The sequence below is a fragment of the Pan paniscus genome, chromosome 5 (genome assembly GCF_029289425.2).
Source record: "Pan paniscus chromosome 5, NHGRI_mPanPan1-v2.0_pri, whole genome shotgun sequence".
NCBI lineage: Eukaryota > Metazoa > Chordata > Mammalia > Primates > Hominidae > Pan > Pan paniscus.
In genome coordinates this window covers 155362536-155390034 of record NC_073254.2, presented here as the reverse complement: position 1 = coordinate 155390034, position 27499 = coordinate 155362536, and the positions used below count along the sequence as shown (strand labels likewise).

Sequence of the window (27499 nt, the reverse complement as noted above, 5' to 3'; positions counted from 1 at the left end):
ATATATATATTTCTTAGTTAACTTTTAGAATATATAACTATAAATTAATAAATTTATTTCAATATTGCAGTTCTTTGTATTTTAACATTTTTAATATAATCAAATAATGCATGCTGTTCCAGATTTTAAAAGGAAGTCTGAATAGATACATTGAGCTTTAAAGATGAAGAGAAACATATTTCTTCACCAGGAAAAAAAAGAAAATGTGTTCCTTGTCTAAAAACTTGCATGGCAAAGTAACTTCATCTACAGGCATAAAAACAACCCACCAACAGATTTATAAAAACAAGTTTCCTACAGTCTATCCGTCTTTATTCTGTAAAACTTAACATCCTGGAATCACCTAAGTCTTGTAGCTTTTTTCTAATTTCATTTTATATACCTGTCATCCTCAGATAAATGAAAGGATGTAAGAACTAAAGAAAGTAGATGTAAAGGAAAAATAAAATCAGAAATTTTTTTTTTTTTTTGAGACGGAATCTCACTCTGTTGCCCAGGCTGGAGTACAGTGGCACGATCTCAGCTCACTGCAAGCTCTGCCGCCTGGGTTCACGCCATTCTCCTGCCTCAGCCTCCCGAGTAGCTGGGACTACAGGCGCCTGCCACCACGCCCGGCTAATTTTTTTTAATATTTTTAGTAGGCTTTTTGTATTTTTATTAGAGACGGGGTTTCACCGTGTTAGCCAGGATGGTCTCGATCTCCTGACCTTGTGATCCGCCCACCTCGGCCTCCCAAAGTGCTGGGATTACAGGCATGAGCCACTGTGCCTGGCAGAAAAATGTTTTTTAAGAAATGAAATCAAACGCAAGAGAGAAGCAAATTGATAACTTATTATAAAAAAATTTACTTTGAATTATTACCTTATTTAGCTTTTAGCATATCTTTTCTTTTTAAAATTATTTAGAGAATATGTCTGCTTTGATATTGAGGTAGATAGAAGCTGCATTTGGAAATGAAAGTTTTGCTTTGGTTTTTGAAAACCATTATTTTTCCTTTGTTGAGAGAATTCACTGAATTTATTTTTCTGATGCTATCTGCAATGTATTTTCTTTCAGAATGTACATAGTATGTATGGGAATAAAATCAAAGTGTCGTCTTTATTCCCATGGCAGCCTCATTCTGTATTTTGCAAACATTTAGGTTGACTGAATTCCCACCTTTTGTCATTATGCCTTTTCTCTTGTTTCTTGCCATTTATTTCAGTAGACCCCAAATTCCTTTTTTTATTTATTTTTTATTACAATAGGAATGTTTTTCTAATAAATTATGGTACAGGTTTAGGGTGTAATTTTTGTGGGGTATGTGTGAGTGAATTGCATAATAAATTCAGTTCAGCAGGTATATAATAGATGTTTAGGCATTAATGAGTAAAAGATACAAAAAATAGATAATTGTCGGTTATTGGGAGCATTACCATTTAGTCATAATATAAATCACTTAATTATTTCATAATTAGCATACTTGACTGCATGTTGCTGCCACAACAATACCTAACAGCATTCTGCAACCCAGGTAAGACTTCACGGGTATCTTGAGAGCATTGGTAAATCTCATTCTAAGTTTTCAGATCCAGAAATTTGATTTTATCAGTGCATCCAGGGTTGCTTAGAATCTGTAGTATCTATTAAGATTAATCAGTCCTACAAAAAGTTGATTAATAAATGAGAATCCATGAAAATACACCTTGTAATATAATAAAAGGTAGACCATTCTGGCAGCCTGAACACTCAAGATCTCGTCCTGTCTAAATTTAACCTGAAGCCCAGGCTAATGATCACAGAGTTGATTGCTAAGTAGAGCCATAGGAGTATGGATTGAATGGGTTTGAAAATGTTTTATGCCAATTTTGAAAAAAGATTAATTTTCTCTACCCCACAGGAGATACCACCGTATATATTGATTAATGATAACTAACATGTTTAATTATTAGTAATAATTGATATATTTCTGGCACTGTGCTAAAGGCTTTACATTTTATTGTATTTAATTCTCAAACCATCCTATAGGGTTGAGTATTATTCCCATTTTCCAGAAGAGGATTTTGAGGCTTACAGAGATCAAGCCACATAACCAAGATCACACAAGTAGTAAGCACTGGAGCTGGGATTCAGCCCAGGTAGTTGGACTCCCATGTCCACAGTCAGTTTAACTGTCTCCTTTTAGTGACTGAATTACTGATATGCTTTAGATACAGTATCTGGCTCTTAGAAATTTATAGATAAAAAAATTAATAGGTATTCCAGATTTTGAGCAACTGTGGATGCACTGATAAAATCAAATTTCTGGATCTAAAAACTTAGAATGAGATATACCGATGTTCTCAAGGTACTGTCCACCTCTGAGGTCTTACCTAGGTTGCAGAATGCTTTTAGGTATTGCTGTGGCAGCAACATGCAGTCAAGTATGCTGATAAATAATTAAATGATTTATATTATGACTAAATGGTAATGCTCCCAATAACTGAGAAGTATCTATTTTTTTCAGTTCTTTTTTTTTCTAAACTCCATGTTGATTATGACCATTTTTCACTAGCACTGTACTAGGCTAATGCTATATGCTGGCTAACTCCTAATTGGACTGGACTTGAGTATTTTTTTTTCTTTTTCTTTTTCTTTTTTTTTTTTTTTTTTTTTTGAGTTGGAGTCTCACTCTGTCGCCCAGGCTGGAGTGCAGTGGTGCAATCTTGGCTCACTACAACCTCCACCTCCCGGATTCAAGTGATTCTCCTGCCTCAGCCTCCCGAGTAGCTGGAACTACAGGTGCACGCCACAACGCCTAGCTGATTTTTGTATTTTTAGTAGAGATGGGGTTTCACTACGTTGACCCAGGATGGTCTCGATCTCTTGACCTCGTAATCTGCCTGCCTCGGCCTCCCAAAGTGCTGGGATTACAAGGCGTGAGCCACCGTACCCGGCCAGACTTGAGTATTTTTACTCTCTCCTTAGCAGCAGATTGTCAAATTGTCCATAATACATCGACTTTTACTAGTTTCTCTTTCAAAATGATCTTTTCTTGGCCTTGTACCATGAATTGTACAGAGTTCCTTTCTGTAGCTCTTTCAATAATAGTCATATATTTTATCATTTAGTAGTATTTACTATTTAATATTAGATTTCATCTGATACAAATAATATGGGAATGATAGTTATGGCTATTTTTATTTATAGAGATAATTATATATTGCATTTAACTCAGCATGTGTCTTTTACACCTGTTAGTGTTCTAGTATAGAATTTTATTCTATTGATTGAAGAGCAAGTTTTTCTTGAGGCAGATAACCTGTGAGCCCTCGGGAGTCTCACAGTGCCATTTGTTTGGGCAAGTTAGATTTACCTTGAACATGTCATTAAGTCTCTTTCATTGGAAACAATGCAGAGTGACAACGGCAGGATAATGGATAAAGAAACTTCCAAATGCTGATTTAGGTTATTAGAAGATAAACATCTGAGTGTTTTGAAAACAGTCAATATTTAATGAAATTATGAATACTTCCTTATTTTATTGTGTTTCTTTTAGGAGGTGATACGTTCCTGTGCTGCAAAAGTAAGTAGTTTTTATTACCAGGAAGATAACTTTAAAGGTATAATGATGCTCCAAAGAACTGGAATGCACCATTCATAGAGTTTGGAACCTTTATAAAAGTTAATCTGATGTGTACTTTCATTATTGGAGCTCAGCTTTATCAAAGAATTACAATACTGGAACCTGATAATTTAGTAAGGGTGATCATTTAGCAAGTAGCTTCACATTTTTAAAGATTTAAGAATACTAAGTGATGGAGATACTTTCAGTAAAGGATCAACAAGGTCATGTCATTCTCTGAGAAAAATTTTATATGATATTTAATTTGTATAAGACACCGGTCAATATAGTTCCAGTAGGTATATGCTGAGTAAACTGTATAAGCATTGAAATGTATGCAAGCTGTACATAAATGATTTATTGTACTGATAATGCTCTCCTTCATTTATAAGTCTTTCACATTTCTTTTCTCATTTAACTATACTGTATAATAATCCTGAGAGATGGATTAGATATAATTGTTATTCCAATTTTAGAAAGGAGGAGACTGAAGTTTATTCAGGTTGAGTGATTTGCCCAAGGTCCCAAGTTATTCCAAAAATGGTAGTGTACAAAAAGGCTCTCGATTAGTAAACAATTCCAACTAAATTGTATCTTATATGCTTTCAACACAGCAGCTTTCCTCTTTTACAAGCAAGGTTATTTTATGTGTAACTTTTAATTTAGGTGTTGGGAAAATAAGGAGTTGGAATGGCAACATGAGTTCATCCTTCCCTCTTCTGTCCACTCCCAAAATTCAGTTGAATAATTAGACGTCTATTCATTTAACAAATATAATTATATATCACAAAGAGAAGGTAAAACATCCAGAAGGAAAGAATTAGAATGTTAGTATATTTAGAGAGCGCTTCATATAATGTCAGTGCAATGGAATTTTTTTTTTTTTTAATTCAGTGGGCACCTACTACCATTTGGTAGTAGGCACTTGGAATGCAATAGGCTATTGTCTCTTTCCTGATGGGGCATGTTAGGGAGGGAGGAACGTGTCAGAAAATACAAGACTTACCCCATCACTGAGCTGTCCAGCATCAGTTGCAGAACCCATCACTTTTATACCTAATTATCACAAGTCAACAGGATATGGAATATAGACAAGGGGAAGGAAGACGAGGGGGGAAAAGAGAACAAGCTATATTCTGACTTGTACTGCAGATGTTCAGGAAACGTTCCTGATAGCAATGATTGGTGTAATGATTGTAGCTCCAAGATTACTAAACCTTCTGAAGTACTCATTGTGTATAAAATCGGAGGCAAAAATACAATTTATTTTCTGACTAGCAATTCAAAGCTATTTCTCTTTATTTAACAAATGTACTGCATACTCTTCTTTTGGAATGCTGTCTGAATGTCCAGAGAATAAAGTGTCCTGCACAGATTGAGCAAGGCTTTATGGAGAACAGCCTCTACTAATCTGGAAACTCCCCAAGGGTGAAGGATCATGCCATTCATCTTCATATCCCTAGTATTTAATAAAGGTAGAATAAATACTCATTGAAAAAATGATTAATTTGGAAATGAGTCAGTGTCTGGAAAAATTAACCTTACTAGTATCTTCAGTTATTCTTTTTTTATAATAGTTTTATTGAGCTATAATTTATATACCGTAATGTCCACTCTTTTAAAATATACAGTTCACTGGTTTTTACCATATTCACAAAGTTTTGCAACCATCCCTACTATCTGATTTTAGAGTTTTTCATCACCCCTGAATGAAGCCCCATATCTCTTAGCAGTCATTCCCAATTCCTACACATACACACTCCAAATACAAACTCTTGGAACATACCCCAAATTCCTGGCAGCCATTAATATACTTTATAGATTTGGCTAATCTGAACATTTCATATAAATGGAGTCAGATGGTATGTAGTCATTTATAACTGACTTCTTTTACTCAAAATAACGTTTTCAGGATTCCTCTATTTGTAACATATATCAGTGAACAACACAGGGATTAGGGGGACCAACCACCTGTGCAGTCAAAAATTAATGTATAACTTTTGACTCCCCAAAAAAATAAGTACTCATCGCCTGCTGTTGACTGGAAGCCTTACTGATAATGTAAACAGTTAACACATATTTTATGTGTTATGTGTATTATATACTATATTCTTAAAGTAAGCCAGAGAACAGAAAATGTTATTAAGAAAATTAAAAGGAAGAGGATGTACATTTACTATTCATTAAGCAAAGTGAATCATCATAGAGGTCTTCCTTTGTCTTCACATTGAGTAGCCTGAGGAGGAAAATGAGGGTTTGGTCTTGCTATTTCACTGGGGGCAGAGGCAGAAGAGGTGGAGAAGTGGGAAGGCGAGGCAGGAGAGGCAGGCACACTTGGTGTAACTTACTGAAAAAAAATCCACCTATAGGTGGACCTGCACAGTTCAAACTCATGTTGTTCAAGGGTCAACTGCACTACTTTTTATTGCCAAATAAGATTTCATTGTATGAATAGGTTACGTATTGTTATATTGGATCAGTTTATGAACATTTGGGTTGTTTCTACTTTTTAGCTATTAAGATAATACTCCTACAAACATTGTGTGTATAAGTTTTGGTGTGGATATATATTCTCATTTCTATGGGATATGTATCTAGGAGTGGAACTGTTGGGTAATATGGTAACTATGTTTGACACTTTGAAGAACTCCCAAAACTTTTTCCAGAGCATGTGAACCATTTTCAAATTCCACCAGCAGTGTACGAATGAGGTTCCAGTTTCTTCTCATCCTCACCAACACTTGTATTCTCTTCTTTATAGCCATCCTAGTGGGTGAAAAGTGGTTATATCATAGTGATTTTGATTTGTGTTTTCTTTATGACTGATGATGTTGAGCATTTTTTATATGCCATTTGTACTTTTTTTTCTGGAGAAATGTCTGTTTAAATATTTCACCTGGTTTTAAAATTGGGATTTTTTGTCTTTTTATTGTTTACTTTTAAGTTCTTTATATATTCTAGATACAAGTGTCTTATGAGTTAGATGATTTGCAAATATTTTATCCCATATTGTGGATTGTCTTTTCACTTTCTTAATGATGTCTTTTGAAACAAAAAGGTTTTTTTATGAGGTTCAGTTTATTTTTTCTTTTGTCACTTGTGCTTTTTGTGTTGTAATAAAAAACCATTTTCTAGCCTTGTCACAAAGATTTACTCCTATGTTTTCTTCTTAAGATTTTTATAGTTTTAAATCTTACATTCAGGTCTGTGATTATTTTGCATTAATTTTTGTATATGGTATGATGGATAGGTCCACTTTCATTCTATTGCATGAGGCTATCCAGTTGTCTCAGGACTACTTATTGAAAAGAGTGCTTTGCCCTTTGACTGGTGTTGGCACCCTTGTCAAAAGTCTTTAATCTTAACAACAGAGTATATTTATGCAGTTTATCATCTATTAGATCTAGGATAATACATTTTTCCCAAGTGTCCGTTACATAAGTTTTTGCCCTTCTACAGTATTTTTATATTGTTGAAGGCTCACTTGCTTTTTCCATTAGCATTCTTTAAGCAAGTATTTATTGAGTATCTACCAAGTATTTTTCTAAGTGCTTGGAATGTTATAGTGAACAAGAACCTTTTATTGTAGAGAGACACATAATCTTAAAAGGAAACAAATAAGGTAGTTTCAGATAATAAGTGATGTGAAGAAAATAAAATAGGTTCATGGGACAAAGAACGACTGGGAGGGGAAGCTACTCTCAAGAGGATGGTCATAGAAGGCCTTGCTGAGAGAAACACTTAACAAGGAGCTAGTCATGTCCTGCAAAAATCCTCATCTAGGAAGAAAACTGGCATGCTCAAAGAGCAGAAAGAAGACCACTTTGCTTAAGTAGTGTAGTGAGCAAGCAAGGGGAAACAATTGTAAAACAAAAAGTATCTGAGACAGGTCTCAACAATTTAGAAGTTTATTTTGCTGAGGTTAAGGATAGGACCGAGAAGAAAAAACAAGAATCACAGACACAGTCTGTGGGTCTGCCTTTCTCCAAAGATGATTTTGGGGGCTTCAATACTTAAAGGGAAAAAAACAGGCTGGAGGAGAAAAGAAGGGTATGGTCACATTACTGAATCCTCAAGTTGCAAGAGAAAAGGTGCATGTAGGGGGATAGTCAATTATGTATTCATCTCACACTCAGTAAATTGACACTTTTCAAAAGATAAGGTGAACATGAAAGCTACCTGCGGAGATATTTAACCTTTTATCTGTAGCTATCTGCTTATGAATAAAAAGAAAAGGAACTCTTTGAATGACTCAGCTTTCAGCTTAATTTTTTTCTTTTTGACATTAGATTATAAATTACCTCAGGGAGGAATAACACACACTCTCTTTTTCTGTCTCTTTAAATTTTACATAATAACTGCTTTCGCTTCTAATCTTTATGTATCTGTCCCTCCACACACCTCTGTAAGCTTCTTGAAGCCAGGAAACTTCATCTTTTTTTTTTTTTTGAAGTATTACATCACCTACCCTAGATGAATATAAATTCAGCCAAGCTGAAGTTTATTGAGTTATGTTTAGTGGAAGAGTGCTGTAAAGGTAAAGTGGTAATGTATATTGTAGTCGAATCCACCTCGGAACATATTATTCACTGAAAACATTTTTTTAAAGGTTCAGAAAATAGAGAATCCAGAGAAAATATTTTTTTAATTTTTCTGTTTAAAACGTATATTTGGATATTTTTGAGATTTGAGTAGAATAGTGTTTTTCAATTATTTGGAAAGATTTTTTTAAAAAATAATTTTTAAAAACATAATTATTTTTTCGTGGCATTCCAAAACTGGATAACTGCAAATTAAGATGAGAACTTACAAACACAAAAAGGAAACAACAGACACTGAGGTCTACTTGAGGGCAAAGGGTGGGAGGAGAGAGAGGAGCAGAAAAGATAACTATTGGGGACTCGACTTAATACCTGTGTGATGTAATAATCCATACAAGTCCCTGTGACACGAGTTTACCTGTGCAAGCTTCACATGCACCCCTGGACCTAAAAGAAAAGTTTTTAAAAAAAGATTTATTATTTTGGCACTATTTGGAAGACTGGCTTAACTGGAAGAGTAGTACAAACTATAGTAATCTATATGTGGAGCGTGGTGAGCAATCTAGTATGAGTCCCAGCTTTCTGGCCTTGGCAAGTAGGTGGAGAATGATGGCTTTCCCTAAGAAAGTAAACAGTGGGGCAAAGGTTAGTTTAGTTTTGAACTTAATGATCAGGAGATGTGTTTTAGATTTAAGAAACATCAGCATTAGAAGGCAGATGAATTGATGAAAACAAATGTTTCCGCCCAGTGTAATTATGTGATGTGAAGGAAGAAGAGGAGCTCAGCGGATCTAACAAATAGCACTGATGAGGAATGGCTGGACATAGCAGGATAACCAAGAGAAGATGGCTCCCCAGAAACAAAGAGAGAAGGATAGAGGCCTAAGTGAATCTGCTGAATTTGATCATTTGAAGTCCAGGGTTACCATAAGTCCAATTTAGTTTTATCATGGAGACAAGCTTTGTTGTACCCGGTTGAAGACTGAAGGATTCAGATATATGGATTGCAGTTGTGTGCTGTTTTTCAAGGAGTTTAGCTTTTAACGAAGCTTAAGGAAGTAATGGAATCAGAGGGAGAGTTTTAGCTGGTTTGTTTCCTCTTTGTTTTTGTACTAAAATAGAAGGGTCTATGCTTCTAACCTGCAGGGAAATAGCCAGTAGGAATTCGAAAGTAGAATTTTTCGTTTTGAAGCAGGGTCTTCCCTGTCACCCAAGCTGAGTGCAGTAGCATCATCACAGCTCAATGCAGCCTCGACCTTCTGGACTTAAGCAGTTCTCCTGCCTCAGCCTCCTGGGTAGCTGAGACCACAGGTGTGCACTGCCACGCCCAGCTAATTTTTTATTTTTTTGTAGAGATGAGGTCTCACTGTGTTGCCCAGGCTGGTCTTGAACTCTTCGACTCAAGTGATCCTCCTGCCTCAGCCTCCCAAATTGCTGGGATTATAAGCATTAGTCGTTGGGCCTGGCCTGAAAGTAGAATTTGGAAGAGCTTTAAGGATAACCCTAAGGGGACTGAGGGATGAATCTTGAACAGAATGCTCCTCTTCCTCTAACCCTAGAAGTAAAGACATAAGGATAGGTGGGAGAGGTCCATTCTTTCATAAGTTTGGAAATGAGAAGTTCAGGGGTTCAAGACCAAATTTTCTCTGTGAAGCAAGGCAGTGAACTAAGAGAGAAAAGGAGGTAAAGGTTTTGAGAAAACCAAGATGCATTGAGGTAAATTGCTTTACCCTAAGGAATATTGCTGGATAATTGGTTTGAGCCAGGACTAGATCTTAATTTTGAAATTGACATGAAAGTGTCATATCAGTAATCTGTGAACCACCAGTCCTTGGTACCTATCAGAGGGTCAAAAATCATGATTAAATATAACCAAAAACTTTATAGTGACTGATTCAAATTTGAATACTGGTTTTAGCTAATGTAGTAGTAATGAACTGGTTTGGGGGTAAGATTTTTCTGGTATCTTATTGCTGTAGAAATTTTTCTTTAACAGTTACAGTGTTTTCTTCCAAATCCTTCACTTCTCTGTCCTGTCTTGTAAAGAAAACATCTGAGGACTGAGGGGTCATATTTGAATTGCTCTTTATAATACCATAGACTACTCATTGCTTAGACTTTACTAAGCTAGAAATCACAAGAGCATAAGCTACTCTTAAAATTTATATTATGAGAATGTAAAAGATACCTGACTTCAAATATCTTGAACCTCACTTTGGCTCAAGTTTTCTGTTTAACTTTTTCTTCAATACTGGTATTTTAATTTTTACAACAGATACATGATTTGCAAAAGAAAAAAAACATCCTGGGTATTATTGGTTTCTTTTTTTCTAATGCCACCAGAACTGCCATCAGATTAAAATATTATCTGCATTATTATTCATATTAGTGGAAAAATATGACAGCTGTCTGGGAGAGAGAGATGAATCTGTGAACTTTTAAGTATACAGACAGCATTAACATTCTTTCGGTTATAATTTAAAACCAACTTGAGATATCATCACAGCTTGAAACTTCATAAACAATTCTTCAGGTGAATGTAGCGTGTTATCTAAAATTAGCTAAAAGGGTAGACTTGTAAGTATACATGGAAATGAGTACTATATATCTCCCAAAGGTTTTAAATTTTAACTAATCACTAAAAGAGAAACTAATTGTCAGCTTGCTTAATATTGTGCATTCAATTTCATGTTCAGAGCAGCAAGTTTTTTAACATGAAAATTAACCCCCGTCTAGAGAATTAGTATTTGCATATTTTGCTTGTCTGCTTATACCCTAAAAGAGTAGGCAAAACAGTTTTATGATTAACTTGGCAGAAGTTCCAGATGATTTTTTTTCTTTATTATGAATTTCATTAAATTTTTATGCTTTTAGTTTTCTCCAATATGGAGGTATTAAACTGACTTTGGCAGACTGTGGTTTTTGCATGAAGCAAACAGAAAAGGGTGTTGTGAAAAGAGGGTAGATTGGTGTAGGGTAGACTATCTTAACCAACCTTTCTGTTGTTGTAAAATTATTAAGCAATTCTTTTCCGCAGCACATATTTCAAAAATAGATATTGCTTCACTCTATTTAATGGTTATTATTATTTTTCTTCCTCTAAATGGAATAATAAATATGTACGAGCTTGCTTTGAAAATGATTTGAGTTCTAATTTCAAAACAAATATCTAATAATAACAGTAATAATTAACAGTTACCCCAAACTTTAGAAATTATCTGCTCTGTTACGTTGCTGCTCTCATCACTTTATGGACATTTGAATAGTCTGTAAAAAACTATGTCAAGAAAGATCAGAATTATAAAAATGTTTAGGAAGAACATATAGATTACAGGTTTTTAAAAAAAACATTTTGTTTTAAAAGAATGGCAAGTCTTTCTGTTTGAACAGAGGCATTTAAGTATCCTATTTTAACTTTCCTGGTATTTTTTGTTTTTAACACAAATTTCTGAAGAAGAAGACTATAAATGGCTATTGTGTGTATCTATAGGTATATCTATATCTATAGATATGGATATATGTAGGTGTGTGTGTGTGCAAAGATGTGTGTGTATATAGATATATCTTCATTTCTCCAGCATACACCTGTTTGTTTGCACCAGATTTTTAAATGCATTACTTGATTTTAAGATAAAAATTTTCAGGAAGTAAAACTGAGAAATGATTCCAAAAAGAAGCGAATTAAATAGTTAAGTGATAAATATGTTCTTTTCCATTTGAAAGCACAGAACTCTGAAAAATTGGCTACATCATCATATGACATCATAAATACCTAATTACCCTTACTTCTAGTGATGTTAATAATAACTAATATAACACCTTATTTGTATACTACTTTATGGTTTGCCCTTGCCAATATATTCTATTTAATCTATTTCTTATTTAATGTTCATTAGTGCTTTATGGTTAACATATGAATAGCACTTTATGATACCAGTTCATCATTATTGCTTTCCTGGCACATTCGCATTGAAGTATAGATATTATTTTTCTTATCTCCATTTAAAGATGGAAAGTGAAGCTCAAAGATATTAAATGAGTTTGTTGTTTTAGGTATTGTATCACTATAACTGGTCAGTTTTGATCTGTATTTAATGGATTTTGATAGAATTTTTAAAGCTGGGTGATATTTTAGGACTGATGTGGTATTTGACCCCCCCAACTACTTTGGAAAATACTTTTATTTTTTATTGAGATGACATAATAGTTTAGTTACTTTAAAACTATATTAACATATGGTCTTAATTGACTTTTTCACTGAATTTGCTAACTCTGCTCTAAGAGAAAAACCTAAACTAAGATATACTGTTTATTATCACTGTTTAAAAGCAAAAAATAGAAAAAAAATTTACAAACATGTAAATAATGAATCAGATAAAGGGCATGTAACAAGAGCCCAGTATTGTCTTATACAGAACATCAAAAGGAAAATTTTAAATGCTTGCACAGTAGAAGTCCTCTGTATGGTTTTCATTATTTAAACAAAAAAATGGGAAAGGGGCTGTTTTAATATAGTAATATTTATATGCCATAAATTATCATTTTATTTACAGATTACATTTTTGAAGTGAATTAGGAATCAGACTGTCAATTTCTCCAAAATAGATCACATTTTATTGTGCTTTTTGAAAGTAATGAAAAAGATTAAATGATTGATTTGTTAATAATGAAAAAAAGATAGATTTTTTTTCTGAAATGAATTCTGATTTACAAGATGAATTTGCCTATAAACATTTCAAGCTTTTTCAGTGAACTATTTATTTTCCTACAAGAGCTATAGTTAAAATGTTGTGTTTATTATGCATTTCATTTCTGTGAGGCTAGTGTGCACTCAGATAATCATACTAGGTTTTGTATGTTATAGAACACTGTATTTACTTACAGAAATTTTCCTTCTTATTTTAATGATATTTTTAAACAGTATCCTAAGAGTAAGGTGTTTTGATGCAATGGAAACTATTTCACATGGCAAGCTAGGTTACAGCTGTGTTATCTGTGTCACCATGATGTATATAAACATGAGTAGTACAGGTGTTTTCTGTGTATCTCTGAAAAGGAAGTACTTGCTATTTCACTAAAATGCTAGGGAAATGTGAATATGAAACATTTTTACTCTTCCTTAATTGAACCAGTCAAGGAGTCATTTTTATTTCTTGCATTACTTTGCATAACTTAAGACCACTCTAAGTTATTAATAATGTCAAGTCCATGGTAAACTTTAGTAAGGCTGATTTATTTTCATATAGCTATGTTCTAATTACTATTATATTTTTTTCTTGATGAAAATGATTCTCTTTTGTAAACTTTACAAACTAACCATGTACATCATTACCACTCCTTTTGACCTATCATGTGTCCTGGTTTGTATAATAAGCAAATATTTCTCATCCAGTTTTTGCATTAGTAATCCAGGAAATTACACTGTAGTTTCTGATTTGTTTTCCTAATACAGGTCAACAAAAATCTCTCATTTACTTCACCACCAGCAGTTTCCTCACAACAGTCTAAGTTAAAGCAGTCAAACATGCTGACCGCTCAAGAGATTCTACATCAGTTTGGTTTCACTCAGACCGGTGAGCCCCTTTCTTACTTTGACAATTCTTTTAAATGTTCAGATGCTTGTTGTGTTGATGAATATCACTTATTTCTTTAGAAATAAAGCTCATAATGGTCGGTTTTTACACTTGACAAATTATATTCTAGCATCTCTTTTGTCCTTAAAATCACCAAGGTTATTTCAAAAGTAAGTTTGGAATTGGTAACAGTAGATACACTGAACCTATGTGCTATTAACAGATAATAATTTAAAACTAGCAAAACACGTGAGTTTTAAACCTGCATGATGTTAAATCTGATTCAGTTTCCCAATTAGATAAAGAACCCATCATAGATGGATAATCCCATGTTATAATTCATTTCAAGGAAAGCCAAGGTAAAATACATTTTGGCAGAAATAGGATGTAACCTGTAGTGATACCACATCCCATTAAAGGGCAAATTAACAAAATATGCAAAAAAGCTTGTTACATAACTATACTGAATCACTGAAGTGAACTATACAATTGTTTTGGCAAATGTTTTAAATGAGTTTCAATAAGGTTTTTAAAGGATATCAAAGGAAAAACATCTAAGTGAGAAATGTTTTTGTGGTATTGAAAGATGACTTTTTCTGTTCATTAGCTATATGTTTTTGACAGTATTTTTTCTATTACTGAATTCTTTTAGAAAGGTAAGAAAGCTGAAAATAACAATTATCTTTTACAAAAATTATATGAAAAAGAAAATTTGAGTATGAGAAGATCAGCATAATTTACTTAGAAATTTGAGGACAATATATACCACTTTTTTACCTTGAAAGTATTTGGAACTTACATATACAAGTTATTTTAATATTGCTGTATAGGTTACATGTTATAGTGAGAAAATGCTTGGATTCACAACTCTTATGCTCAACCCTGGCTGTGCCTTTTATAACCCTTATTACCTGCAAACCTTAGGCTCTTCATTTGAAAACTGAAAATGATATTTATATTATATATTGTTGAAGTTTAAATGAGATTGCACATATGAAAACACTGTAAGCATAAGGTGCTATGTGAATATAACATATTTATATTGTAAACATGATGAATATGTGTAAGCTAACTTTGAACTACTTTGAAATCTAATTTCAAGTCACTATAATAATTAATAACAGTTATCTCAAACCTTAGAAATGTTTAATTTCTAGTGTTCCAGATATCTGCCAGAAACTAAAGTAATAGTGTTGGCTATTGTTATTTCCAGTGGAGCTGCGTCATGTACTACTTCTTTAGATTATTCTTTTCGCCCTAAATAGATACTTGGCTTGGCTTCAGACCTTGTCATTCTTATAACTAGGAGGGAGGGAACCTCTCTCCACCACTCTATCCCTACCAGCTGTCTGGGAACAAACTTTTCATTCCACAATTCAGGATTAAGAGCTTAGAAGGTAAATATCTGGTTGAGTTAATATATTGTTTAAAATTCATTTAAGCAGTATCTTATATCTGTCTGCCAACAAGATATAGATAATACATACAAATTTTTTTTTCATTTTTTGTAAAGGGAAAGAGCAGAGGGAATAGGTAGGAAGGCCTTTGAAATGGGAAGAAGGATTACCACTGAGACAAATTAAAGGGAAAGAGGGATATGATAAAGGCAAGCCTTTCAGACTTCACAATTATATATAGGATTGGCTCCATTTCGCTTCAGTTTCCATGGCCATGTAGGCCATAAGAGGGATATTTATATCCCTGCACATACTATCTCAGAAGCATGACCATTAAGCCATTTGGTTGCTAATATGTCTAACCTCATTTTAAGGCGTATCTTTCTTAGAAATGTCATTGAGATATCACTGAACAGAAAAATTGCAAAAGCATAATATGTGGTCCATCTCAAAATGGCCAAATTAATCTCTTTTATTAAGAAGCCAGTGTTTATGAAAAAAAATCCTGCCTTAGGAACCAGGTGAGCTAGTTTTCAGACCTAACTCTATTTCTAAACATGGAATCTTGAGCAGTTTCTTCAGGCCAGAGTTTTCTCATCCCTCCAAATAAATGAGGGCTCTGGCTATGGTGAGTTTCTGCTTTAAAAATTCTGTGATTCTATTCAGTGTTCAAATCAGTTTGTAAAGTGGATAAATAATTAAGTGTTGATTGTACGAATAATCTATTAGAATCTGAAATACATGACTACAAAAACAAATCATGTAAATAGAATGTTTAAAAATAAAAATCTCACTGAAAACCTATCTGAAATATACAAGTCACATCTGTCGATATTTGCCTTTGGACAGTATAAAAGAAAGCTATTTACACAGAGCTAGTAAGTATGAGCCCATTAGCACTCACGCTAGGAGACTTAAGAGTAGGGGTTGATTTTATATATATGTAAGTGGGTTTACATGCTAGAGTGCTAGACTCTGCAGTGGGTTTATGTTCTGTTGTAACTTTTATTGATCTTTTTCAAGGTGAGTTCTAGGTAGCGGAGACTGCTAGAAAAGTAAGCATTTCTCTCTTCTTTGATTTGTATTCCTCACAATTTCTAGAATGCTTCATTTATTCATTCTAAAATCATTTTAAGTGACCACCTTGTTTAAGGCCATCTATTTAGCATGTGGAGTAAATGTTACAGTCTCTGCCTTCAGGAACCTCTAGTCTGGCTAGGGAGACAAATAAGTGTGCACCAAATTAAGTCAGAATGTGACAAATTCTGAAATCACAGTGTAAACAAAGTGTCACCAGAATAAAGAGGAATAGGAGAGCTAAAATATTCTCAAACTTTATGTGTTCCAGTGGAACTCTTGGTTTTTTTGCCCCAAAAACCCTTCCCTCCACCTCCACTTCCCCTACTACCAAGTTTTCCTAATCCCAGTATTCCACAGCACCATTCACCCAGTTGTTTAGAGATAACTAGGAGCCACTCGTGATTACTCCTTTTCTCTCGACTTCCCTCTTTCCCACTTGCCCATGCTGTATTTGGAGTTCAGCCAATCTTTCTCCCCAACTGCAAAATCCCATTGCAGTAGTCCCTGTACCTACTGCAGTAGCCCTGAATAAAGTCTTTCTTACTGTGCTTTAACAAGTATCATTGAATAATTTTTTTTTAACAATACTTAGAAGAGAGCTTGGTATGGCTGGGGAGTGGTTTGAGTCTTGGTTTGACTGGAAAAGGTGAGATGAATGTGTTTAAGGCGAACTAAGTTTGCAGAGGTAGATTGGGTCAAATCATACCGCACTGAGGAATTCACATTTTATTCCCTAGATCAGGGGTCCTGACCCCCGACCCACACCCCTAGGTGCACAGCAGGAGGTGAGTGGTGGAGCTGGGAGCATTACTGCATGAACTCCGCCTCCTGTCAGATCAGTGCCATCATTAGATTCTACTGTGAACGGCGCACGTAGGGATCTAGGTTGTGAGCTCCTTATGAGAATCTAATGCCTGATCTGAGGTGGAATAGTTTCATCCCAAAACCATTCACCTTTCCTCATCCCCTGCCCCCCAGTCCATGGAAAAATTGTCTTCCATGAACCTGGTCCCTGGTGCCAAAAAGGTTGGGTACTGCTGCTCTAGGTAAAAGAATTATCCAAGGAATGAATATGAAAGGGATATTCTAAAATGTGTTTTTTTCTTTGAATACAGCTGGCATCTATGTGAGGAATAGGTTACTTGTATCCAGAAAAGCTGGATACAGCTCCTATGAGATGCTTATTTTAGGAACTGTTCATTAAGCTATTAGTCTAAGTTCTTAACAAATCAGATAATCCTATAAAAATTAAAACTATAGCATCTTCCCTGAGTAATTTTTAGAAGAAAAAAATTATAATTTTAACATTTTCTGTTTAATTTTAGGGCATAGCCCATCTAAATGCCTTACCATGTAGTAAACATCTTATATTGTATCTCAAAACTGTTTCCATGCTTTTCTAGTGTAATGAAGAAAATCTATGAAACAATAACAGCAACTTGCATTTGTATGAAAATTTATAAAGTGCTTTCATATATATCCTTATTTGATCTTCAACAAAATTCTCTGAAAAGTAGAGTAAACATGAAAATCATAGGGAGTGAAATCATTTTAGAGCTTCTGGGACCTCAAAACTTTTATTACTCAATTTCTGTACAGTGAAAGCGAGAATCAGAGAGGCTGACATGTTAGAATTCACATAGCTAGTGGCAGTCATGTCTAGCTCAGTACTTCTCATCCTCACCATACCAAACTGCCTATTCCTAGACGACGGTACATGTTTAGGGAGATGAAGTGGGCTCCCTGCTCACAGCCCTCAGGGAGACTGTCTAGAGCCACTCCTTCATTTGTTGTCCTGCCACATTGCTAAGTGGGCCCTCTGGCTATGAGTATTACCTTCTTTTTTTTACTAGCTTTAGAGTTCTAAGATATATTGCAAAGTAATAATATAAACAGTATAACTCTTTGGAAAAGGTGTGGTTTTTGAGACTGAGGTGTCAAGGAGGACATCCTATTTCCTGAGGATTAATGAACTTACATCTTTCTTTGACCTTTAAATATAATTCTGTTTGTCAATTGTTAGACTTTTTTAAGGCTTGATTTCCGGTAATTATGGTATGTAGTCTCCAGTCCAAACAACAGGCTCTGTACAGAGAAGTTTTATTCTATGTTATTTTATCTGAATCAAGATCACACTCAACCATCTCAAGAGTCCCTACTATAGAAGAGGGGTGTCCAATCTTTTGGCTTCCCAGGGCCACATTGGAAGAAGACTTGTCTTGGTCCGCACATAAGATACGCTAATACTAACGATTGCTCATGAGTTTAAAAAAAAAAAAAAAAAAAAGGCAAAAAACTCATAATATTTAAAGAAAGTTTATGAATTTATGTTGAGCCACATTCAAAGTCATCATGTGGCCCATGGGTTGGACAAGCTTGCTGTAAAACTAAGTTTTAAAATGTGGATTATTCAGTAATAAAAATCACTGTTACGGGTAGGTAGGGGAGAGAAATTAGCAGGAAGTGTTACTACTGGCAATGTGGTAGTTGTATCATCTTTGCATGTTTATATTTGAAGGACAGCATATTTCATTTTTATGGACTTTGTATATATTTTCACAGCTTTGCTCTAAATTAAATTCATATTAAATCGATAAGTCGAGTCAAACAAAAGAAAATGAATCATTTTATTAATATGACTTTCTTCATGCACTCTTCATATTATCTTTATTAATTATAAACTTACAGTGTGGTGATAGGGATGACATGATTTTTTAAAACTATGAATAGCTTCTGCCTTCTCCAAATTTTATGTGTGTTCTCCGTTAGACCTTGTAAAACTATGTTAAACTTGATAACCAACCATTTAATCGAATGTTTTGCCATATCCTATTTTCCTTCACAGTGAAAATATTTGATTTAAACAAGATCATAAAATTATTCAGTGACTGTGGTATTGGTTAAGAGATCTGTCAAGCTAACTCTTGTGCTTCGACATGTTGAATAATATTTGAAGAACTGTATTTTTTTTTTTTTTTGGACAGAGTCTTGCTCTGTCACCCAGGCTGGTGCAGTGGCACGATCTCAGCTCACTGCAAGCTCTGCCTCCCGGGTTCACTCCATTCTCCTGCCTCAGCCTCCCGAGTAGCTGGGACTACAGGTGCCCGCCACCATGCCTGGCTAATTTTTTGTGTTTTTTAGTAGAGACAGGGTTTCACCATGTTAGCCAGGATGGTCTCGATATCCTGACCTCGTGATCCGCCCTCCTTGGCCTCCCAAAGTACTGGGATTACAGGCATAAGCCACTGCATGTGGCCGTATTTTTTGTTTTTTAACACGGAACCTCGCTCTTGTCACCCAGGCTGGAGTGCAGTGGCGCGGTCTCAGCTCGCTGTAACCTCCACCTCCCGGATTCCAGTGATACTCGTGCCTCAGCCTCCTGAGTAGCTGGGATTGCAGGCGCCTGCCACCATGCCTAGCTAATTTTTGTATTTTTAGTAGAGACGGGGTTTCACCGTGTTGACCAGGCTGGTCTTGAACTCCTGACCTCAAGTGATCCGCCCATCTCAGCCTCCCAAAGTGCTGGGATTACAGGCATGAGCCACTGCATCTGGTCGAAGAACTGCATTTTTTCATTCATTTCGTGTGTCTTTGAAAGTATATACTTACATTCCCTTGACCAGCTCTTAAAATTGAGAGTTATTGTTCCAGTTAAATTTTTTATTGTTTTTAAGATTTTAGTATATTGAAGTTTTAATTTTTTATAGAGAAATGTAAAACTTTTTAGACAACTGAAATGTGAAATGAATCCTGGATCATAATTTCACCAGAGATTCTGTGATATTCTTGTATAAGCCATTGTAGAAGGTAGATTACATCTAAGCTGGAAGCATGATGATTCTTGTATTTCGAAGAAAAAACATTTTGGCAAAAATTAATAATTAGAATGACTCTCAATAAACACAGCTGATGGTATAAGGGGGTTTCCATTTTAAGGAAGGTAAAATGAGCTTCAAAGACTTTCTCATCTCATCAGAATTGGCAGAGCTTTCTGTTAGTATTACTTCATGAACTTTAAACTGTTAATTGAAAAAGAATGTTTGATTTAATTCTGGTTTCAGACTTTCAAAATTCCAGTGTTTCAGGTGGTACAATAGGTGAAAGGCATTAATTCACTATTGTAGATTAATAGGTAATCTACAAAATTAACTGATTTCTATAGGCAGATGCCCTTAAATGTCTTTTATGGTACTAAAAAGAATCAAAAATGTTTTTATTATGCAGTTTTTAACGACAAGAATTTGTTTTCCAGACAGTCACTTTGCTGAATTCAACACATGTATATTATGGTGGAAAAAGCACTAGACTCAGGGTCAGCCAGCCAGAAGAACTGAGCCTGACCTGGGATCCCACCACCTCCTAACTGTTTTGTTAGGTAGTTCACTTTCTCTCTTCAGATAAATGTCTCCACGTTTCCTACTTCATAGAATTGTCAGAATCAATACAATACATTTAATACTTTGAAACTCATAAAATATTGGGAGAATAAACAGTATGAGGTTATGGGAGGCTTTTTTGATTTTTTTTTAGTTTGAAATTATGTAGTTTGTTTTGTTGCCAAAAGAGTGGAAGATATCTTATTTTAAGATATAACTTAATAAAATTTGTTAAGTGATGATTATAGGAAAAGGAACATGTCAAAGAGACAAATAATGGATATAGTATTTTTAGAAGCATGTCAAAAAAGGCATTAAGATGAAGTAATTTCAAGAAGAAAGTTGTCAAGCATCTTAAACTTGAGTAATCCACTAGAACACTTAACTTTCCAAACTTTAGCTTTCTGCACGAGTACCACTCTTAAGCTGTCTTTGGCATGTAATGAGATAACATTGAGATTTTAAGATGATTAAAATCAAAGTACTCTCTCATCTGTGTAATCTGGCCAAAATCTATAGGGCATGGGTTCGGTTGGGGGACAATCCTTTATTCCACAGACATTAAAATAGAACAAAAGCAACAACAGAACTCCATTTGCTAGCCTCTGTTTCTCTTAGAATTTGACCATCTCTAAGAACATAATCCCCAGAGGTATCAAAAAATCTTGAGATACTTCATATAATTCCATTTTGCAACCTGTAGTTTTTCCTCTCTTAAGAAAATGCTTTTCAGCGAGGTGCTGTGTCTCATGCCTGTAATCCCAGCGCTTTTGGGAGGCTGAGGTGTAAGATCACTTGAGCGCAGGAGTTTGAGACCAGCTTGGGCAACATGACGAAGCTCTGTCTACAGAAAATACAAAATAGTTAGCCAGGTGTAGTGGCATGTGCCTATAGTCCCAGCTGCTCAAGAGGCTGAAATGGCAGGATCACTTGAGCCTGGAGGTCGAGACAGAGCAAGACCCTGTCTCAAAAAGAAAAAAGAAAAAAGGCCAGGTGGGGTGGCTCATGCCTTATGATCCCCTTGGGAGGCCGAGGTGGGCCAATCAGCTGAGGTCAAGAGTTCAAGACCAGCCTGGCCAACATGATGAAACCCTGTCTCTACTAAAATTACAAAAATTAGCCAGGCGTGGTGGTGGGCGCCTGTAATCCCAGCTACTCGGGAGGCTTAGACAGGTGAATCACTTGCACCTGGGAGGCGGAAGTTGCAGTGAGCTGAGACCATGCCATTGCACTCCAGCCTGGATGACAAGAGCAAAACTCCATCTCAAAAAAAACAAAAAAAGAAAAGAAAAAACACTTTTCTAGGCCAGGCACGGTGGCTCACGCCTGTAATCCCAGCACTTTGGGAGGCCGAGGCAGGTGGATCACAAGGTCAGGAGATCGAGACCATCCTGGCTAACACGGTGAAACCCCGTCTCTACTAAAAATATAAAAAATTAGCTGGGCACGGTGGCAGGTGCCTGTAGTCCCAGCTACTTGGGAGGCTGAGGCAGGAGAATGGTGTGAACCCGGGAGGCAGAGCTTGCAGTGAGCCGAGATCATGCCACTGCACTCCAGCCTGGGCGAAAGAGCGAGACTCCGTCTCAAAAAAGAAAAAAAAAAAACAAGACACTTTTCTATAGTAGATAACATCAAAATGGAAGAAAAGGTGCTTTTTTTTTTTTTTACCAAAAATGTTTTGTTACAATTGTTTATTGACAGAAGCACTGATACGTGGAGGAATGAACTTCAGATTAGGAATTAACACCAAATTTCTAATTCAGCCTTTATCCTTCAGAAACCACTTGATGTATTCAGCTTCTGAACTGCTTATAGTAGGCCAGACGATATGTTTTGTGCTAGTTGTTCAGATTAAAAATTATACACCCTGCCTTCAAGAGTCAACAGTTTTTTGTTAGAAGTAGACAGTTACTCACTACAGTGTGATCAGTGTTCTCCCATTGGTAAATGCTATAACATCATAAAAATGGTAAAAATGTTGTGAATATATTAAAGCCTCAGACTTATGTGTCTGGGGTAAGTTAAGAAAGAATTTAAAGACACTGATTTCTGCCATTACACCTTCCTAAATCAATCAATGTTTCCTTGTTTTGTTTTGTTTTTGTTTTTGTTTTGTGGCGGGCTGTTAATGCTGGGCATCCTTCACTTTCCAGGGATTTCACAGCCTGTTTAGCTTACGTATTGTACAAATGAATCTTCTGTTACTTCTCCTGGTTTTCAATCAGCTTTTCCCCCATACAAATATGCTGATTCCAGATTCACAGGTTTCATAGTCAGATAGCTTCTATATCTACTACAGCCTTCCAATAATGTTTTCAGACAGATGTTTCTAATCGTATTCCATCTTCTATAAATTTGTTGAAATCTCTAATCTCTTCTTTTCAAGCTCAAAAGTGACCTTTTCATTGCTAATTCCAGTGGTCAATTCTTTGTTCTTATCTTACTTAACCTATCAGCAGCATTTGACACATTGGATCACTTCTAAATACATGGTTTCTGGGATACCACATTCTCTTGGTTTGCCTCTTATCTCATTAGGCACTCTTCATTCTCCTTTGCTAATTTTTCCTCTTTTCTTCCATGTCTTATAAGATGGTTTCACTGCAATTTGACCCTGTTTTATTCCCTATATATGCCCACTCCCTTAGTGATCCCATGACTTTAAATAAAACTCATATGCCAGTGATTTTCAGATATTTATCTTCAACCCATACCTCTTTTCTGAACTCTAGATGTACACAATCCATTATGGTAGCTAGAGGCTGGTATAACATAGGAACTAAATTTTTAATTTTATTTCATTTTAATTAATTTACTTTTTTGGGAGGTGGGGGGGATGTTGTCTTGCTCTGTCGCCCAGGCAGGAGTGCAGTGGCGCGATCTCGGATCACTGCAACCTCTGCCCCCCAGGTTCAAGTGATTCTCCTGCCTCAGCCTCCCAAGTAGCTGATACTACAAGTACCTGCCACCATGCCCAACTAATTTTCTTATTTTTAGTAGAGGCGGGATTTCACCATGGTGGGCAGGCTGGTATTGAACTCCTGACCTCAGGTGATCCGCCCACCTCAGCTTCCCAAAGTGCTGGGATTATAGGTGTGAGCTACCATGCCTGTCCAATTTACATTTTAAAAACCACATCTAGCCAGCAGGTACCATATGGGCCAGTGCAAGTTTATAAAATCCACTTCATTATCTGACTCCCAGCAAATCAGATGTTACAATATAAAGAATAGATTACCATTTAAAAAACTGAATGCAAGTAACACTTTTAATAATAAAACTTGCCTAATGTTGAAGATTTTGTGGTGGCATTTCATCATCATGATTTTGAAGATGTTATTAATAAGCAATTTTGATTAGCTTGAATAGGGACTCTAGAAGTGTCTTATTTTTCCTATTTAAATAAATACATGAGATTCTGGTAGCACTTAGCCGGAGGTCAGAGGCATTTGTATTTAGATCCATATTCTGTTGCTTAATGCTGTGACTTGAGCAAGTTATTATTTCATTTCAGAGACCTGTCGTTTGAAAATAGAGGACAGGAAAATGTTTACTACAAGTGAAAGGTTTTAAATACCAAAATTTGTTTGTCTTACAGTGCAATAGGAATAATAGATTGTATCTTTATAACTATATTCAGAACTACTTTAATCATTGAACGTTTTTATTTTAAATTTATCTAACTTCCCACTAAATTTTAGAAAGGGAAAGCACTATGTTCTTAGAACTAAACCTAGTAAATGTCTTATGTTAAAATCTATATTTCTGTGGTACATATGTATTATTTCTAAATATAACTTTCAGGCATACTGTTGAAAACATTTCAATAAGTGGTTTTTATTATATAAAGTAGAAGACTTGAAAGGTTTCAGCTACTTTATCGGAACATAATTTATACCGTGGTGAAAGTAGTAAATGTTTTGCAACTCACTACTTTGCCTCTAGGGTAAAGGAAACTCAGTAATCAGTTTACTCAAAAGTGAGAATTGAAGGAAGAATTACAACAATGCCATATGGCTGCAACAGGTGAGATGAGAGGGTTGGTTATAAAGTAGCTAAATTATTTTGACCAGGCATAACTTCATTTTCTTATAGTTTGACGATATGACTACATTAATATAGTTTACTATAAACCATAAAATGCATTTTATAATTTTGTAATCTCAAATCGAAATGGACAGTTCAATTTTTAAGATAATTGGGCATACAAAATGATGTTGTTATATATTTCCAAATACTTAGATTTTAAAATAGGTTTTTCTATAACTTTTTTTTTTCTGATAATACACTTAATACATGCCTTTGAAGAAAATGAGTATTCCATTCTGGCTGAGCAAGATGACTCACACCTGTAATCCCAACACTTTGCTTTGGGTATGAAAAATGGGTTCACACCATCTCATATTCTCTATACCATACCAATGTAATCCCGTCAGGTGATCACTTGAGCCTAGGAGTTCATGACCAACCTGGGCCACACAGTGGGACCCTGTCTCTTTAAAAAAATGTTTTTTTAATTATCCAGGAGTGGTGGCACATGCTTGTGGTCCCACCTACTCAGAAGGCTGAGGCAGAGGGGAATCGATTGAACCCAGGAGGTTGAGGCTGCAGTGAACCATGATTGTGCCACTACATTCCAGCCTGGGTGACAGAGCAAGACCCTGTCTCAAAAAAAAAAAAAGGGAGGGGGGAAGGAAGGAATCAATCAATCATAGTTTTAAGCCATCTTTAGTTCTTCACTATTACAGTGTATATATTTATATATACAAAATGTTGGACACATTTCTGATAATGAAAAATATTTTAATTCACAAAATAAAAGGTCTTTTTCTCCAAATTAATCATATATACTTGTTTTCGCATATTTCACATCAGTGTTCATTTCAGCCATTATATTCTGTGATTCTGTGGTAAGTGATCCAATTTTTAAAAAATTATTATTATTTTTTATATATATATATATATGTTTTTTTTTTTTTAACTAATTTTGCTTAGGATGGGCACCGCCTGGAACCAAGCAAGCAGCTCTTCATGTTTCCTCCTCTGGGGGAAAAATGAAATAGCACTTGTATCACAAAAATAACAGTTTTTTTTATTTCCTTTGTAAATCCTTATGTCTCAAAGTAACTTTTTAAAAAATTAAATCTGTGACAAGAAATTTTTAGTTTTTAAACATTTTAGTTTGTGTCTACTGAAAGCTCTGGAAATTCAGAAGGAGGCTATCTAATTAAGCTCTCATTTACCCTTAGGTCATAATCTGCTAAAACTATACTCAGAATTGCCCTAAGGTTTCCCTTAGAGAAGTGAAGTGCATACTTTTGCATTTTGTGGTTTAGTCAGTTTGGTCTGGATAGTGAACAGTCTGTGATATCATAGAATTTACTGGTAATGTTTTCTGGAAATGAATATCCATCACTTATTGAAGATGTTAACTAACAATGGAAATTAGGTTTAGGAACCAGACCTTCTGGTAATGATAGAGACTTAGAGATAATGTTGATTTGTATTTTCTAGAATTTTAAATGCACATTTTTAAGAAGCCTTTTCCTTGAATGAAAAGTGAATGAAAATGTAAAGAATCACTGTGTTGTTCTTAGTCAGCAACTTGCCTACCAGTGTGAGAGCAAAGTTATTGAGAAATATGGAAAGTGACAAATGACTATATGCGTGACTGGTCATTTTTTTTTAAACAATGTAAGAGATTTTTGTGTTATAAATGGTTAATAAGTAAAAAGTGGAACATTGTTCTTATTTCAGACAATTTACTTTTTTCCTCAACTTTCTCTAAGAAAACATTCAACTGTAATTCGTAAGGAATAAAAGTTAAGAATGAATTCTAACTGGTTTCCATCCTTTTTTTGAGAAGAACCAGAAATAACACATTTTAATAGAAGTACTCTAATGAAAACTGTTATTCAGTTTAAAAAATAAAAACATTTTTAATATTTTCAAAAGTTAATTGAAGCAGTTCATCAAGCATTGTTTATGGAGAGCCTACTATGTAACAGAGACTCTGCCAAGCACTGCGAGAAATGGAAGATGAAAGCCCTCAGAGGCTTTCCAGTCTATTTGGGGAGTCCAGCAGGCAAAGAAATAGTTATAATATGATGGTGGTAAATTCAACAGGGCATGCGTATAAAACACTGTGGCAGCACAGAGGGGAGAGTAAGTCCGATTACTAAATGTATCATCCTTATAAAGTGCACTTAGTTTTATGGCCTTGTTTAGAAATTTATCTTGCCCATGCAGTATACAACAATATCATCTATTTTGGAGTTCTCTAAATGATAGCTTAGAACTCAGAATCTGGATTTCGTTGCTGGCCTTTTGTAAGGCTCATGTGTCACAAGTCATATAATGATCTTAGTATGCTTTCTTCAAATCTGCCTCCCAAGGATCTTACGGCATTCTGAGAATAAGTGAGTTTATGCTTAGTAGGACTCCAGTTTATTTCATATTAATGTCTATGTGGGTGTGTTTGTATTTCATATTAATGTCTATATGGGTGTTTGTATGTATATGTGTTATTGTGTATACTTGCCACTTTTTTAAAAGGAATCAAGTCTTTTACATCTCATTGCTGTTAAATTTGTCTGAGAAATATAGGGCATGAACAGGTGTTTTGTTTTGGCCAACTTAGAATCAGTGAAGCTTGTTTTTTGTGGGAGTCCACTTTTCCTTTTTTTTTCCCTCCTTCAGTAGTGACATTATGAGGCATAATGTTATCTCAGTCTTTTTAGTCTGATTTTGAAGTGAAGATTTAATGAAGAGTTGAAAGTAAAACACTTTAAAAGCTAATGTAAAAGGCAGATATAAATGCACATATAACAGGCAAATTAATGTGCTTAATGTTCACTGAACTACTGCAGGGAAAAAATAACATAATAAGCGTATTTTTAAAAATAACTTCTCTTTGCTTTGGATATGAAAATCTTTTTCTAAATCATCA

General features: G+C 35.0%; 1 protein-coding gene across 15 annotated transcripts in view; it reads left to right on the top strand.

Annotated features, from left to right (window-relative positions):
- The window catches only part of AHI1 (Abelson helper integration site 1), a 222774-nt gene that overhangs the window by 94047 nt on the left and 101228 nt on the right, over positions 1 to 27499 (top strand). For all 15 annotated transcript variants that reach the window (XR_008625786.2, XR_004672188.3, XM_034962898.3 and 12 more), the window contains 2 exons: positions 3518 to 3544; positions 13577 to 13697. Coding sequence is in view for 13 of the 15 variants with exons in the window: in XM_034962898.3 (XP_034818789.3) it covers positions 3518 to 3544; positions 13577 to 13697 (148 nt within the window). In the remaining 2 variants the exon portion in view is untranslated. The remainder of the gene's footprint in view (positions 1 to 3517; positions 3545 to 13576; positions 13698 to 27499) is intronic.